This window comes from Myotis yumanensis, unplaced genomic scaffold (genome assembly GCF_028538775.1).
Source record: "Myotis yumanensis isolate MYYU_CA2020_CCGP unplaced genomic scaffold, mMyoYum1.0.hap1 SCAF_8, whole genome shotgun sequence".
Taxonomy (NCBI): domain Eukaryota; kingdom Metazoa; phylum Chordata; class Mammalia; order Chiroptera; family Vespertilionidae; genus Myotis; species Myotis yumanensis.
Window position 1 is genome coordinate 10,973,704 of NW_027223759.1, and position 15,280 is coordinate 10,988,983.

General features: G+C 39.4%; 1 protein-coding gene across 34 annotated transcripts in view; it reads left to right on the plus strand.

Moving 5' to 3' along the window:
• The window catches only part of ABI2 (abl interactor 2), a 64,902-nt gene that overhangs the window by 35,433 nt on the left and 14,189 nt on the right, over positions 1–15,280 (plus strand). For 5 of the 34 annotated variants that reach the window (XM_070421925.1, XM_070421896.1, XM_070421902.1 and 2 more), the window contains 4 exons: positions 668–792; positions 1,844–2,026; positions 6,362–6,520; positions 13,107–13,193. In XM_070421925.1, the coding sequence (XP_070278026.1) occupies positions 668–792; positions 1,844–2,026; positions 6,362–6,520; positions 13,107–13,193 (554 nt within the window). The remainder of the gene's footprint in view (positions 1–667; positions 793–1,843; positions 2,027–6,361; positions 6,521–13,106; positions 13,194–15,280) is intronic. The other 29 variants (XM_070421927.1, XM_070421906.1, XM_070421920.1 and 26 more) reach the window with 7 other exon arrangements.

Here is a 15,280-nt window from a genome sequence, read left to right on the forward strand (position 1 = left end):
GTGATGGTCACAGCACCATTATTTGTGCAGATCACTTCAGTTAAATCTCTCTCATTTTCCAAGCACTAAGTTCTTTTCCTCACTCTGCTCTCCCAAACCTCATCTAATTCCACCTCTCTCTCCTCATGTTCTGATGCAACTTTGAGCAGTCAGGAAGTTGGGGGGAGCGGTGGGGGGGTAGACATATTAAAGTATAAACTTCTCTGCAAAATTAATAGTTATAATTGACCTTAAAAAATATAGACCAGATATGGGAAATTTCAAGTTGTTTTTTGGTGGAACTTTACAGATGAAAAACTACATGCAGTAAAACATTAATATGGGATAGTATATCAAGATACTATGACAAATAAAATTAAATAGTCTGTTCAGAAGTTTCTTCAGACAGGCAATAAACTGGAGTAAAAGAAAGTCTTATTTTATATTTTGCGCCCCTTCACTTATTATTTATGTTTATAATTTTTTTCTTTAATATATGCTTACTAAACAGTGGTCAAAACAAGTTTCTTGAACTCTGCTTTTTCCTCTACTAATTAAGAAATTCATATTTGAAGCAGAAGGCTTGAATTATTTTATTGTTACTGTATTCATCAGAAAATGCTGGGAAGTGCTGGAGATCCCTCACTGCATATAAATACTCATGTCTTGGTGGCTCCCGTTTCTTTAGCAGCAGTGGGAGTAGTGGAGGAAGCCACCCCAGTAGTCGGAGCAGCAGCCGGGAGAACAGTGGAAGTGGGAGTGTAGGCGTTCCCATCGCTGTTCCTACTCCCTCTCCTCCCAGTGTCTTCCCAGGTAAAACATGGTGCTTCATCTTCACTTGTCCTTTCTGAGTTTAAATTCCGTTTCTGATTTCATTACAGTGGGCTTTCTTCATAATCACGATTTGTATTTCCTTTTGGACTCCATAAGTGTTGGGAAATCTTTATTGTGCTTTTGTTATTTTTAACCAAGTAATTTGCCAGTTGATGCTCACACACTTCTCTGTACTTTGGTTTTACGTCTTCAGTGCCGCAAGCTCTGTGGGTGCTTAGAGGTTTCAGGCCCCACCTTGGTGTGTTGTATGTTCCATTCCAGCTGTGTGATGGCAGTGCATGCCTTAGGACACAGGAGACTCAGTGTGAGAAGTCATATTTATAACAAAGGGTTGGGAAAATATCACAGTAGTTTTGACAGTTAAATTTAGTGGAGTGTTGGAATTTAATAGTCTCTGAAATGCTACCCTCTTTTCTCTGAAACAGAAAAATGTGCTTATTTAATCTGAGGACACCAAAGTGAAAATTCAGTTTTAAAAGCATGACACACAAGACATAGGGATAGACTGTCACATCATTAATTTACTAATTTAACTTACTTATCTTAATAACAAATAGATACTACCTTTTAAAAGACCATGGAAAAGAGAGATTCGTGTTTTTCTGAATGATTTTTTACCTGATAAGATATTTATGTCTGGAACATATGTTTGTTTTCTGATTTGGGTAATTCAGTCTGGAATGCTGTTGTTTCTTAGTATTTAGTGTTGTTGTATATCACTTACAGAATATTATGCTAAAGATTACATATGAAGGGAACATTTTTCTTACAGAATAGTGGCTTTCAGGTAAAAAGGAATGCTTGTTTCTTAATGAATTAAAGAATTCATTTAATTGTGTCTTGAATTATTTGCTGCACATCTAATAATCCTTTAACATAAGCTTTATTCATTTTGCTTTTTAACGCCCTCTTCTATTCTTTGGTTAGTGTTGAGCACTGAATATCTAACATTAAGTCCTCTTATGCCTTACTCGTCCTGCCTAATGGGATTGCCTCATTAATGCTGCCTCTTACTCCTCTTTCCCCTCAGCCCCTGCTGGCTCTGCTGGTACTCCTCCCCTTCCTGCTACTTCCGCATCTGCCCCTGTCCCTATTGTTCCTGCTACTGTCCCTTCCTCCACTGCCCCAGACGCAGCTTCTGGGGGTGCCCAGGCCCTTGCTGATGGCTTCGCTTCTCCAACTCCCCCTGTTGTTTCTTCTACTCCCCCTACAGGTGAGTATTGGCTTATTCCTTGGCAGGCTCACTCCAGTCATCTGGCTCTCTTATTACTTGGAACTCTGGCTTCGTGATGTTTGTTTGTTTGTTTGTTTGTGCTTTGTATATATAAGAATAATTTACTAACTAACTAGAAAATGGCACATGACCAAAATAAAATATTCTAAGGAAATTAGGGTAAAGTTTCTCATATATTTTTTCCAATAGAGCAGCACAAATATCAATTTTTTATTGCTTGAATTTCATTTACTAGAGATTTATGAATTTATTATGGAGATGTCTTATAAACAGTCTTGGAAAGTTGTCATTTAGAAATACTGTCTGTTACAGGTTAGGTTATTAAAAAAATCTATGACTAATTCTAAGGTATGTTTTATAGGAGATATTTGATATAGCTGTAAGTCTCTTATTAGTTTTTTATAACAGAATCTGTTGCTTATTATAGCAGCATTGGAAACATAGACAATGGACTTTTAAAGAATTTCACGTTTACTTAAGTTTTATTTAAGGTTGACTGGTGTTTTGTTGTTTTAAAATTATAACCTAAAATCTGTTTTTTGATGGGGAAGGAGAAAAGGGCCCAATTGCTACAAAATATATTTGCAAAGATAATAATGATGCTGGTGAGTAAATAAGTTCTTATCTGTGATAAAAATGTATGTGTTTGGTTACACATCACCTTAGTTTGCCAAGAACTTCATATCCTATATAATAAAGAGGTAATACGCAAATTGACCGTCACGCCCTCTCACAAGATGGCCAGCAGGGGAGGGCAGTTAGGGGCGACCAGGCTGGCAGGGGAGGGCAGTTGTGGGTGACCAGGCCAGCAGAGGAGGGCAATTGGAGGTGACCAGGCTGGCAAGGGAACAGTTAGGGGTGATCAGGCAGGCAGGGGAACAGTTAGGGGTGATCAGGCTGGCAGGGGAACAGTTAGGGGTGATCAGGCAGGCAGGGGAACAGTTAGGGGTGATCAGGCAGGCAGGGGAACAGTTAGGGGTGATCAGGCAGGCAGGCAGGCGAGCAGTTGGGAGCCAGCAGTCCTGGATTGTGAGAGGGATGTCCGACTGCCGGTTTAGGCCTGATCCCACAGGGTCCCAGATTGGAGAGGGTGCAGGCTGGGCTGAGGGACACCCCCCTTCACCCCCCAGTGCATGAATTTTGTGCACTGGGCATCTAGTATTATATATTTGGCTCTGCTGCTATGAGCAGATATTTAGATGTATTAAAAGACACTTTTAGTTGAGATGGATTTTGGATGGTGTTCAATAGGATAACTTCTGTAATAGCATTTTTTAAGAAAAGCTTCCTACAGTGTGCAGACGTAAACATGGGTTGTTCTCTGATCTGTAAACAGCTCTATTTGGTCAGACTGGCAAGTTAACTATGGGAATTTTGTTGTGCCCCTGCATTGATAAGGGTAAATGATACATCCTGAAATCATTGTAGGCCCAGAAAGGACAAATTACCCCACCTGGGAGTCAACATTTTTATAATTTAATAACAGGTGCTGGTTCATAGTCTGCACTGAATAAACATGTTGTATGAGTGCATAATTACAGGTTTTTTAAAAACAAAAAGTGAAGTATTAAGTGCCTCAATAACAATTTATATAGATTAAATCTTTTTTTATACTGTGTCTTCAAATCCCAAGTACTTTTTTCTTTTTATTAAGGTATAGTTTATGTACAGTAAAATTTATCCTTTTTAATATGTATTTCTGCGAGTTTTGAATTGTATGCATTGATATAACCACAACTACCGTCAGGATGTAGAAACAGTCTTAACACCTTCTGATTTCCTCCATGCTCTCGTGTAGTCAGTCCTTCACTTTCACTCCAAGCCCCTGACAACCAGGTGATCTGTTTTTTGGGGTTTTTTTTGTTTTGTCTCTAAAGTATTGCCGTTGTAAGAATATCATGTAAATGGAAGCATATGGTATATAGCTTTTTGGGGTCTGGCTTTTTGGCACATTGCATTTGATATTTATCCATGTTGTTGCATGTTTCATTATTTTGTCCCTTTTTATTACTGAATAGTGTTCTGTATGGATGCACACAATTTGTTTATCCCTTTCCTATTTGAGGGACATTTGGATTATTTCCTGTTTGGGGTGGTGATGACTAAAGCTGCCATAAACGTTTGCACACAGGTTTTTGTGTGAGCTTAGGTTTTCACTTCATTTTATTTCTTTAGTGGATTGTGCTTTTGGTGTCATATTTACAAACTCTTTACCTTGCATATAATCATAAAGATTTTGTCCTGTTTTCTTCTAGAGGTCATTTTAGGTTTTACAGTTAGGATTATGGTCACTAACTGTGGTTTTGTTTTGGTTTTCAACCCAAAGCAAAGTAAATGCCTTATTAATGGACTCTTTCATTTAGTGTCTCTGAGTCATGGAGGACTTATCACATATGGGACTTTAGACTGGATCTAACTAGATAAACTTTATAATGGTGTGAATTATCAGATGTGTTTAACTTGATCCTAGTCTTGTTTTAGTTTGTTCCATATTAACTACTAAAATGCCAATAATGTATTTGTATCTGGTGATTCCAATGACAGAATGTACCCTGTTAAATAATAGTTATTTTTTTATTTTTTATCATGGTTACAGTGAGTTGACAGTGGATTATGTTTAAGCTTTCTTACTCAAGATTTTTATACAATAGAATTGATTTTTAGGTTTCAATACTGTCATATGTAAAAAGTGGCATAGCAAATCTTTTTTTAAATTATTATTAATACTGTCTTTATTTGTGTTTCCTCTGTAAAACCCTGAGCCAACCACTTTCCCCAGGCTGCCCGGGTGGTCTAGGAAAAGGAACATACAGGGCAGACCAGACACGGGAGAAAGAACTGTGGGAGGTGGAGACAGCCCCTTCCCATGGCGAAGAGGATGAGAAAGGCCCCTCAGGCAAAGAGCCCCGTGACCTCCGTGACCTCTGAGCGGGCACAGCCCAGAGCACAGGAGAAGCGCTGCTGTTTCCTGGCAGAACCCGTGATGAGGCTCCCTAACCCAGCCCCAGCCCCAGCCCCAGCCCCAGCCCCACAGTTTAAGAAATTACAGTTATGAGACAAAACTAAAAGCAAATCAAAAAATGTGTCTTGTCTTTCTTTTCTCCTTTCACTTTCCCTTCTTTCCTCTCTTACCCTTTTTCATTTCCTTTCCCCTCCTTCTTTCTCTTCCCCTTATCCCCTCTCCTTCCCTCATCTTTTCTTCCCCTATACTTCACTCTTTCTCTTTCTTTTCTCCCTCCCATTCCCTCTCTTCTTCTCCCCCCCCAATTTTATTTTTAGAGAGAGTGAGGGGGAGAGTGAGAGAAACGTTGATTTGCTGTTCCACTTATTTATGCATTCCTTGGTTGGTTGCTTCTTGTATATGCCCTGACTGGAGGTGAACCTGCAGCCTTGGTGTGTGGGGATGACACTGGAACCAGCTGAGCTATCCGGCAGGGCCCTCTCTGCCTCTTGCCTGCTGGAGTGGTCTCTCTGGGTGCTCGAGTGCTTTGTCTGTCTGGACCAGTTGGCCCCCAGCCGAATGGTTTTGAGAGGGAGTGAAGACAAAATTTAGGAACTGGTTTGCATGAGGAAATTGGATGGTTAGGAAAGACTGTCTTCAGTTGGCATTAGTTATTGAAGTGCTCTCAGAGATCAAAATACAGTGAAATTGCTGAAAAATAGGTTAACGGATGTTATTAAAAATAAGGTATATTTTGATTTGCTTTTAGTTTTGTCTCATAACTGTAATTTCTTAAACTGTAATTTTAAAACAACAATCTAGTTTTAGAGATGGATGTCTTTGAATAAAGATGTGTTTGATTTAATTATGTCAATTGACCTTTTGCTAGAAATATTTTGTTTCCCTTTAATTGCTTTGCTACCTTACAGTTATTATTATTTTGGGATAAGTGTGTGTCAAACATTTTTTCTTTTGTTTTCCCAAATGGCATTCTTATCTTATTGAGTTTTAATTTTCAGTATTTTTAGTGGATTTGGGGTGGGGGGACTGGGCTGAGGAAGTGAGCCGTAAATTTTAATTAATTGTGATGATTTTGAAACCCTCTACAATTATTAATTTAATACAATTAAAATATTAATTAATAATCTGTTTACATGTAGCTTTTCTAAGCCTAATCATGAATCTATTCTCCTGTTTTTTCACTTTAGTATGTCTGCTGAGCAGTAACTGTTACCTTGCATTGTTTGTCAGATAACTAATTAGCTAAACTCTCATTTTCCATCATATTATTAAGATTCAAGCATACCTGAAGTATTTCATTGCCTGAGATAATTTTCTTTTAATGGCATATTTACGTTTTTTTCCTTTTCTAGGTCATCCTGTTCAGTTCTATAGCATGAACAGACCTGCCTCTCGCCATACTCCCCCAACAGTAGGGGGCTCGTTGCCCTATCGACGCCCTCCTTCCATCACCTCACAAACAAGCCTTCAGACTCAGATGAATGGAGGACCTTTCTATAGCCAGAATCCAGGTTAGATTTTCTTTTGCAAATTATAGAACATACCTGGTTAAAAATCTTCAATCACAGAGAGAAAAAACGCTTATTTACAAACTATTAGCACATGCTAGGTGGTTAGTACTAGTTTTTTGAATAAATGGAGGAATGAATACAAGGTTACTAATACTGTATTTTCCATTTCCTTTTTTTTAACTCAATAATGGTTTCCATGTAAAGTTGTAGAACTTAATTTTTTGAACAGAATCTTTTTTAATGTGCTAGTGATTATTTGCTTTTAAAAATAATAGTGCGGCAAACAATATTTTCTTCCTATTTATCAGATATCCATGCTCTATGAATAGCAGATAATGAAAATTGAGTGTACATGGACAGAGTTTATAAGTGGCGAAGTAAAAGGGACATTTTTGAAGCTGCTTTGTGCAAGGGAGTTGTACTGTCTTATTCAATTCTCCTACCAAACCTATGGGAAAACGGACTTGGACAGATTGATTCAGATAGAGCAATCACCTTTCAGTTGCATGCATACAGAAAACGTAATCTCACATGTATTTAATAGTATATGTCATAATTTTTGCTTCTTCTCCAGAGAGGGTAAGAGCACATCTTAGACTTTGTGAATGTTGTGGCCATGGTATGTCAGCCTACTATGTTCTTCTGGATTTTTGTCAAGAGGCCAGTCAGGCTCTAGCTGGTTTGGCTCAGTGGATAGAGTGTTGGCCTGCGGACTGAAGGGTCTCAGGTTCAATTCCGGTCAAGGGCATATGCCCGGGTTGCAGGCTTGATCCCCCAAGTAGGGGGTGTGCAGGAGGCAGCTGATCAGTGATTCTCTCTCATCATTGATGTTTCTCTCTCTCTCCCTCTCCTCCCCCCTCTCCCTTCCTCTATGAAATCAATAATATATATAGAGAGAGGCCAGTCAGTTCGTTCCATATTTGATAAACCCTGAATTTAAAATTATAGCCTCAATTTTATGGAGTGGAAATCTGTCTCCTATGGCTACTACCTTTTGGTGAAACCTTGTTGCATTTGGAGTCATGTAGAAGAAATATGCTCCCCCTTCATAAATGCAGTTTAAGTAATACAGTGGGGCCTTGACTTATGAGTTTAATTTGTTCCGTGATGGAGGTCGTAACTCAAATTACTCTTATGTCAAATCAAAAGTGAACGAGTGAGACACGTGATGCTGGGCTGATGTTGTGGCGTTCACTGTGACGTTCGCTGCGCCAACTAGCGGTGGGGTATTTGAAGCTGGCTCGTAACCTGAATTTTAGCTCGCAACTCAAAGCAAAAAATCGGCTGAGAGACGGCTCATATCTCGAAAAACTCGTTAGTCGGGACACTCGTAAGTCAAGGCCTCACTGTACTTTTATACTTATCATTTGATTCTTATAATTATGTGATCATTTTCATCTGTATTTTCACAGGTGAGGCAACTAAGACTGAAGTGATGATCAGGTTAGGATTTGAATTTAGGTTATCTGATTCCATGTTCTTTCTGTTTTAACTATGCTACCTACCTTAAGATTAAAAAACAATCCTTTGCCCGGCCAGTGTTGCTCAGTGGTTGAGTGTTGACCTATGAACCAGGAGGTCATGGTTTGATTCTCGATCAAGCCAGATGCCTAGGTTGCAGGCTTGATCTTCAGGGTGGGGCATGCAGGAGGTAGCCAATCAACGATACTCTCTCATCATTGATGTTTCTGTGTCTCTCTCTCCCTTCCTCTCTGAAATCAGTAAAATAAAAACAAAACAAAAAGTCCTTCTTTTACCCTCTCATTGTGTTCTCTTTTGTCTGGAGGAAGATGTCCACCATGTAAAGTGCATCAGAGCCTGAGACCTTGCCATTCTTTTATACAGTTACTAGAGGCCCGATGCACAAAATTCATGCAAGAGTAGGCCTTCCTTCCCCCGGCTGCCGGCACCAGCTTCCCTATGGCACCCAGGACCGGGCTTCCCTCGCAGCCCCTTCTTTGTCTGGAAGGCCATTGGTCTACTTAGCATATTACGCTTTTATTATTATAGACTAGAGGCCCGATGCAAGAAATTTGTGCAAGGGGCTCAGACCTCGAAGCTGTGGTGGCTTGCCTTGGCCCTTGCAGCCCCAGTTTCGTCTGGAAGGTCGTCCGGAAGGACGTTAGGCTGTCCAGTCTAATTAGCATATTAAGCTTTTATTATTATAGATATCCTGGGATAGTGCTCAGTAACTACTTGTTAAATGTAGAATGAGTCCCTTGTTCCTTTATTCAAATCTCTTTACTGGTTTGGGTTTCTCTTGTAGATTAAATGCCAAATTTATAGACTAATTACAGTGTGCACTGTAGTGTGATTACCAACTGCCTTACTTGAAATATATTTATCTTACTGCTATCTTTGATCATACTTACTGATTTTGGCTGCAGCGTTCTTTTTAACTCATTTTGAGCTTAATTTTGACAAACCTGCCTGTCTTTTCATCCATTCTCTTAAGTCACAGTGTCCCAAACCCATATTAGAATAGGAGATATTTTGTGCCTAAATGCATTTTTATTTTTAACTTGTAGTTTGTTAGATGTGGGTTATTTCATAGTTCTGAAGGTAAGCTCTCTCCCTGGCCCTCTGTACTGGGGCCAAGATGCTTCCCTGTTACAGCTTGGGACCAACTGTGCACAATGCACAGAACGTATACTGTACGCAAGGGTATTCCGTGCTGTGCACATGGGAGGGGAAGTTATTTGAAGGCTGTTTATGCACATTTATACATGTTTTAAATACTTATTTTAATACTTTTCTTTATAAGTCTAATTTTAACATACTTGAGAGAATATGTTAAAGTAGAAGAATACCTTACTCTATGGAATGATGTTAATGAAAGTATTTTTTATGCTCATGAAAGTTCAGTGAATTGAGATTTTGAGCCTTCTGCGTAATGTGTGAGACAATTTAGTTAGTTGGCTGCTTTGTTCCTGTCCTCTGTGTTAATTTCTGCCTTTCTACTCCAGGATTCGGTAACTATTTACAGAGGGTAGATATAGCTTTGCTAGCTGATTAATCAGTGCTTTTCCTAATTGAAAAAAAAAAAAATTGTTTTTTCCTAAAACATGTTCTTTGAAAAACATTTTTTTGCAAGACTTAATATCTTGCAAACCAGTGTTTAAGGCTATTAGATGCTCCTTTATTTCATTTGCTTTAGCGTATCATTTAAGTCTCATGTATTACTCCACTGATCTTACAGTGGTCCTTGTTTTTTCATCTTTAAAATGAGAAAATTTGTTGTGCTTTTCCAAGTAGCTAATAACCTGATTTAACAAAATGATCCCAGATATGTGTTATATGAGCTTTTTTGTGTGCATTTGGAGGCTGGACATGAATGCATGCTTCTGAAGAAGTGAGCTGACAGGCCGGGATTCATGTGAATATTCCCTGGGGTTTTCTCTGAGATGTAACTCTAGCATCACTGTTACTACATTTGGCTTGCGTTTGGAAGGGCATTATAACATAGGAATTAAAATCCAGAACACCCAGTGTCTGGAGTCTAGTCTTAGGAGCACAGGAATTTCTTTTCTAATGAGATTATTTCAGAAACAAGTTGATGAAAGTAACTTTCAGGGCCTAACTGAAATCCTTTGGTTCTCCTTGTTTCTTAATCTAATCCAGCCAAAGAAATAGCAGCACCAATTTATCATTCATCTTGTCAGCATTAAGTAGGGTCATTGAAACAAATAGGACTAATCACAAGTTAACAGTTTTTACTTTACTTTAAATATAAATATGAAGCACCTTGGTGTTAAAAAGGAATAAATATGTGTACTTATTTGTACACATTTATTTATATAAACCTAGTTTGGTAAGTGTCTCAGGCGCTGTAACAGAGTCCAGAGACTAGGTGGCTTATAAACAAGAGAGACTGCCCACTGCCCTGGAAGCTGGGAGTCGGAGGTCAGGGCGCTAATGGTGGAGTTCTGTGAGAACCCCTCCGGCTGCAGACTGCGGTCTTCATGTTGTGTCCTGTAGCCTTTCTTTTATGAGTCCTAATTCCGTTCGTGAGGGCTGCACCCCTGACTTAATCATCTCCCAAAGGCCCCATTTCTAAATACCATCACATTAGGAATTAGGATTTCAATGGATGAATTTTGAGGGAACATAAACATTCAGTCCACTCTCTCTGAAAATCAATGGAAAAAAATACCCTAAGAAAAGAAAAGTGCTAAACAGCCTACTTACAAAAAGACTGTTGTGAGTTAAGCACCTAATCATTCATTTTTTGGAGTACCAGAAGGTCTTCTTTTGTTTGTTTTTCATTTGGAGTAGAGACAATGACTGAAGTGGGAAATGTCCTGCTTTCCTGTTACAGGGAGGTTGGGACGGGTGCTGACAGAAGAGGAACTTTTCACCTTATTTGATATGAACATTTATGTAATTGCACTTTTCTAATGCCAGTTGCTGTCTGTTGCTGTTTCTCAGTTTTATCTGCTGTTTTGTCTGTTCATTGACTCTCCTTCTTACCCCCATTTGGGAAGCAGGGCAATGTGAACATACCCACAATTGTTTCGGAGGGTAGGAGACAGCATGCAGCTTACGGATTTATTACCAAGAAATACGACTTTAGGGAAAAACCTAACCAAAAGATATCTTTTGAAGAAGGGTATCGATTTCTAAGGTTCTACTACTCTGCCCCTTAAATCTAGATACGCTTCGTGATTATCTGCTTAACTCTTGTCTGCATAGTACATATGCTGTCCCTGCATCTACCCACAGCATGTCATCTCCTGCTGAGCTCTCCTCGCTCTTTACCTCTCAGTTTTTCTCTCAGACTTAACCCCAGCTTTCCAGTTGCCTCCCAGGTCTGTGCCCACATCACTGTCATGCATCCTAGTTATCACATCTCTCTCTCCCTGACCTGCTTCCTCACCAGCCCCTTCCCTGTACTACCTACCAAGGTTAATGTGGTTAAATGGCACCTCCACCTTCATAGTTAGGAAAACTAAAAAAATCTAAGAATCATCTTTAGCTGTTGAGCTCCTTCATGCACTAGCCAATCCTTGTACGTATTCTTCCTCCACACTGTGTTACTAAGTTCTCTCCTTCCTATTTCTGCTGCCCGCACCGCCCCCCCCCCCCCTTTTTTTTGGTGCCAGGCTTTCTGCATACATTTTTTGTTTTGGAAATTTTATTTGCAACCACTCTGTAAAGTAAGTTGCATTATCTATCTTTTAAAATATCACATTTATGGAATAGGCACAAAGAGGCTAATTAACTTGCTGTTCCAACATCAAAGAAATGGTGAATCAGGTTAATAGATGTTGGGTGACATTAAAGTCCAGTCTCTTTCCACTGAGAAGTCTTTCACCTAACACACAAGGTCTCTCACTTTAACATCCACCCGTTCTTTCTGTGCTTTCTGCTTCTCTCTGGAGTATCTTACGCTAGCCGTGCGGAATACCTCCGGGCCTGCGGGCTGCTCACCTGTAAGCCTCTGTCCTCACTTGGTTGTCAGCTTGTCTTTCTCAGCTCTTGTCTGCTTGTCAGTCCAGCTCCATTTCCTCAAGTCACATCTGGTCTTCCTCCCTGCTACCCCTCCACTGACACTACCATGTCTCACCAACCATCACCACCTGCCGGAAATTGCTACAAGTAATTGTTGGGTTAACATTGCTATTTTGTTTATATGCCCAGTTAGAATGTGATCTCTTTGAGGGTGGTGACTGTTCATTTTTTAAGTTTTATTAGTCTTAACTGTAGTTTGGAGTCATTAAAGATATTCTCTCTTTATAAGAAGATGCTTGCCATACTTTATACCCATTCTGAAGGAAACTATAACTGTAGAGTTAATCCTGGGAAATTGTTGGGCCCACACCTGGCTTATCTGTGTGTTCACATATGTCAGACATTTGTTGCAGGTTTACTAGTGCTAGACACTATACCAGGTGTTTGCGATAAGGGAAAGGCACCGAGAGGAGAGGAGAATGACTGGAATGAGGCCAACACTTTTCTGCAGGGTCAGGGAGAAAAATGTACCTGCTTGAGCAGGTGGTATGAATTGGGACTATGAAAAATTTTAATGACACAGACCTGACTCTCAGAGAATGGTTTTGGTATTGGTCTCTTAGTAGAGTGCTTGCCACTTAGTAGGAAGTCAGTAAATATTCATGTAATTAATGAGTAAAGAACTAATTTATTTGCCTGTTAATGTAATGAAATATAACTTTAGAATGTTGGTATGTAATGGGTTTTTCCCTTCTACTGACAAATAGTTAAATTTGTAACTATCAAGGTAATTTCCAGAAACCCAAATTATTCATTGTAGTCTGAAGAAATCCTTTTCTTTGAGAAGGCCTGTTATTGATATGAAAAGCTCAGTTTGCCATTATATGTTAGAGTAGGCCTGTATGGATGAATGACTGCTTCCTGTTGTAATTTTTAAAAACTTCCTTAAAACTCTCCTAATACTTTGTTTTGTGTGTTGATGAATTATCCCTCAAAAGAGGATCCTTAATATATCTTATAACATGTTCGTGCATAGTGGTTTCCCTCCTTATATGTTCGTTTTATTGTATTATCCTTTTCTTTTAATGTAACTCGCCCTTACCCCTTATCCTCCACACCTTTTTTGTTTTTACAGTATCTCTTGCTCCTCCTCCTCCCTCCATCCTACAGGTAACTCCTCAGTTACCTTTAATGGGATTTGTGGCCAGAGTCCAAGAAAATAGTAAGTTTATGTCTTCTTTATGCTGTAGATCAGATTGTAGGCATAAAATGTCATTTATATGTGATTGGCTAAGTATTCATTTGCTGATACCTCAAGTATTTGAATATTATGAATAAGTCACTATATGAGCAGCTAGTAGGGATGAGAAAATAATTAAGATGAAATTCTCTACGTTCCAATAACTTAAAATCTGGTAGTGAAAAAAAATTTAAATAAGGCACATGTAAGAAAAGAAAGATCACATCTGAGATGTTCTTTAATCACTAGCTAGCCCATTTTTTTTCCCTCTGGGATGCTCAAACAAGTAGCCTAGTGTTTTATTACTGGAATTTAGGGTTTTGTGGCTGGCCTGAGAATTTTCCTTTGGTCCTGATTTCAGATGTAAAAATGGCCAGGCCCTGGTAGGTCTCAGGGGACCAAATTGCCTCTCTATTTCCTAAGAGGCCTCATAGATTGGCAGTGAATTACCATTGGCCTGTGGTCTGGTGTTGAGTTATGCAGGATCGCATAACTAATTTTATTGACAAATTGAGTCTTCTCCCAGGGAAGTATTAGGGAATCTCAGGAGACTGATGTCTGCAAAGCAGGAGGCCTGTGTCAACATTCAGTGACGAATTGTACAGAGACCAGTGAACGTAGTCTGACTGGGTGATGACTCCTCTGCAAGCAGTCTGCCTGAGGAACTATATTGTCATCAGAAGGTTCTTGGTGGGCATGGAATCTGAACAAGGGAAATGGCATTAAAGGAAGAGTTAGTGTTGTCAGGCTGAAGTCGCCCATTGGCATCTAGTTAACAGGGATGGCCTCACCAATGGGGTAGAAGATGTGCACGCTGTTGCTTAGGACTCTTGCTCCTTTGGACGTGGGCATTGCCAGTGATAGAATGTAAGCTCTGTGAGAGCAGGGACTTCTGCCTGTTTTGTTCATGGGCTGTTTCTCCAGCACTTAGGAAAGCATCTGACACATAGCAAACACTTTTAGTCCCTCCTTTTTTGTGCTTCCCTAGTGAATTAAAGCCCCGTTTTTATTGACACATTTCTTCTTGTATTTTAACTGATGATAATCCAGTTTTACTAGCGTGAGGGCTCAATCTCTCTTCCAGGTGCCTTTGCACCTCTACTTGCTAGTTTCTGAAAATAGCTTATATTACTTGAGTGTATTGGAGGGTATTCCATGACACCTACAGTGTTTACCACAATGTGATTGCCTTTTGGGTTATCTTTTCTAATTTCTTTCCATAGTCATAAACATTTCTCACCTACAAAATGTATAAGAATAAGAAACTTTCTGTCTGAGGTGTGCTGTAGTTGATTTAAAGACATAGTAGGACTTATACATTCAAATGAATGTTGTCCTCTTCAAAACATTCACCTTGGAAAGATACATACCTATCTTTTGGGATTATCGTCATAGCTTTCAAATACATTATTTTGAAGTCCCTCTGAATTAAGATTGATGTTTGAAAGAAGTTTGGAATTATTTGGAACCAGTTCTACTGTGCTAAGTATTGTAGCAAGGATCCCGTTATTCTTCTTAAAACCCTTCCATGGCTCCCCTTTGCTCTTTGGATAAAGTTCAAACTGTTGCAAGGCCCTTCCTGCTTAGTCCTCTTTAGCTTCCTCAAGCTTCTTTGTGCTGAACTTTGGTCAGTTCTTGCTTTCTTACCTTTGCATTTGTTTTTTCCTTTACATCTGACACGAAATATCCACCCCCACTCCATCCCACCCCCTAGACATTAACTCTTACTCATTCTTTCAGGTTTCAGAAACCCATGTAAGAGGGTTAGTCTACTGCTGTATTTTCCATAACGACTTAAAGCACTTACTGCACTTAATTCTAAACAGAAGTTTGGCTGTCCATGTCTCCAAGACTTTTGCTCACTGCTCTATTCCCAGTGCTGAGTGTAGTAAGTACCTCACCATAGTGGCTTTCAGTTGATGTTTGTTGAGGGAATAATAATGAAACTTTACCTTCAAGTTAGTGTGTTAATCTTATCCCATAGTATTGTAAGCTTTTAAGATAATAAACATTGGCATTCCAATTTCTGCTCTTCCACTTAATTCTGTAGGCATGAAAGCCAGTTTTCC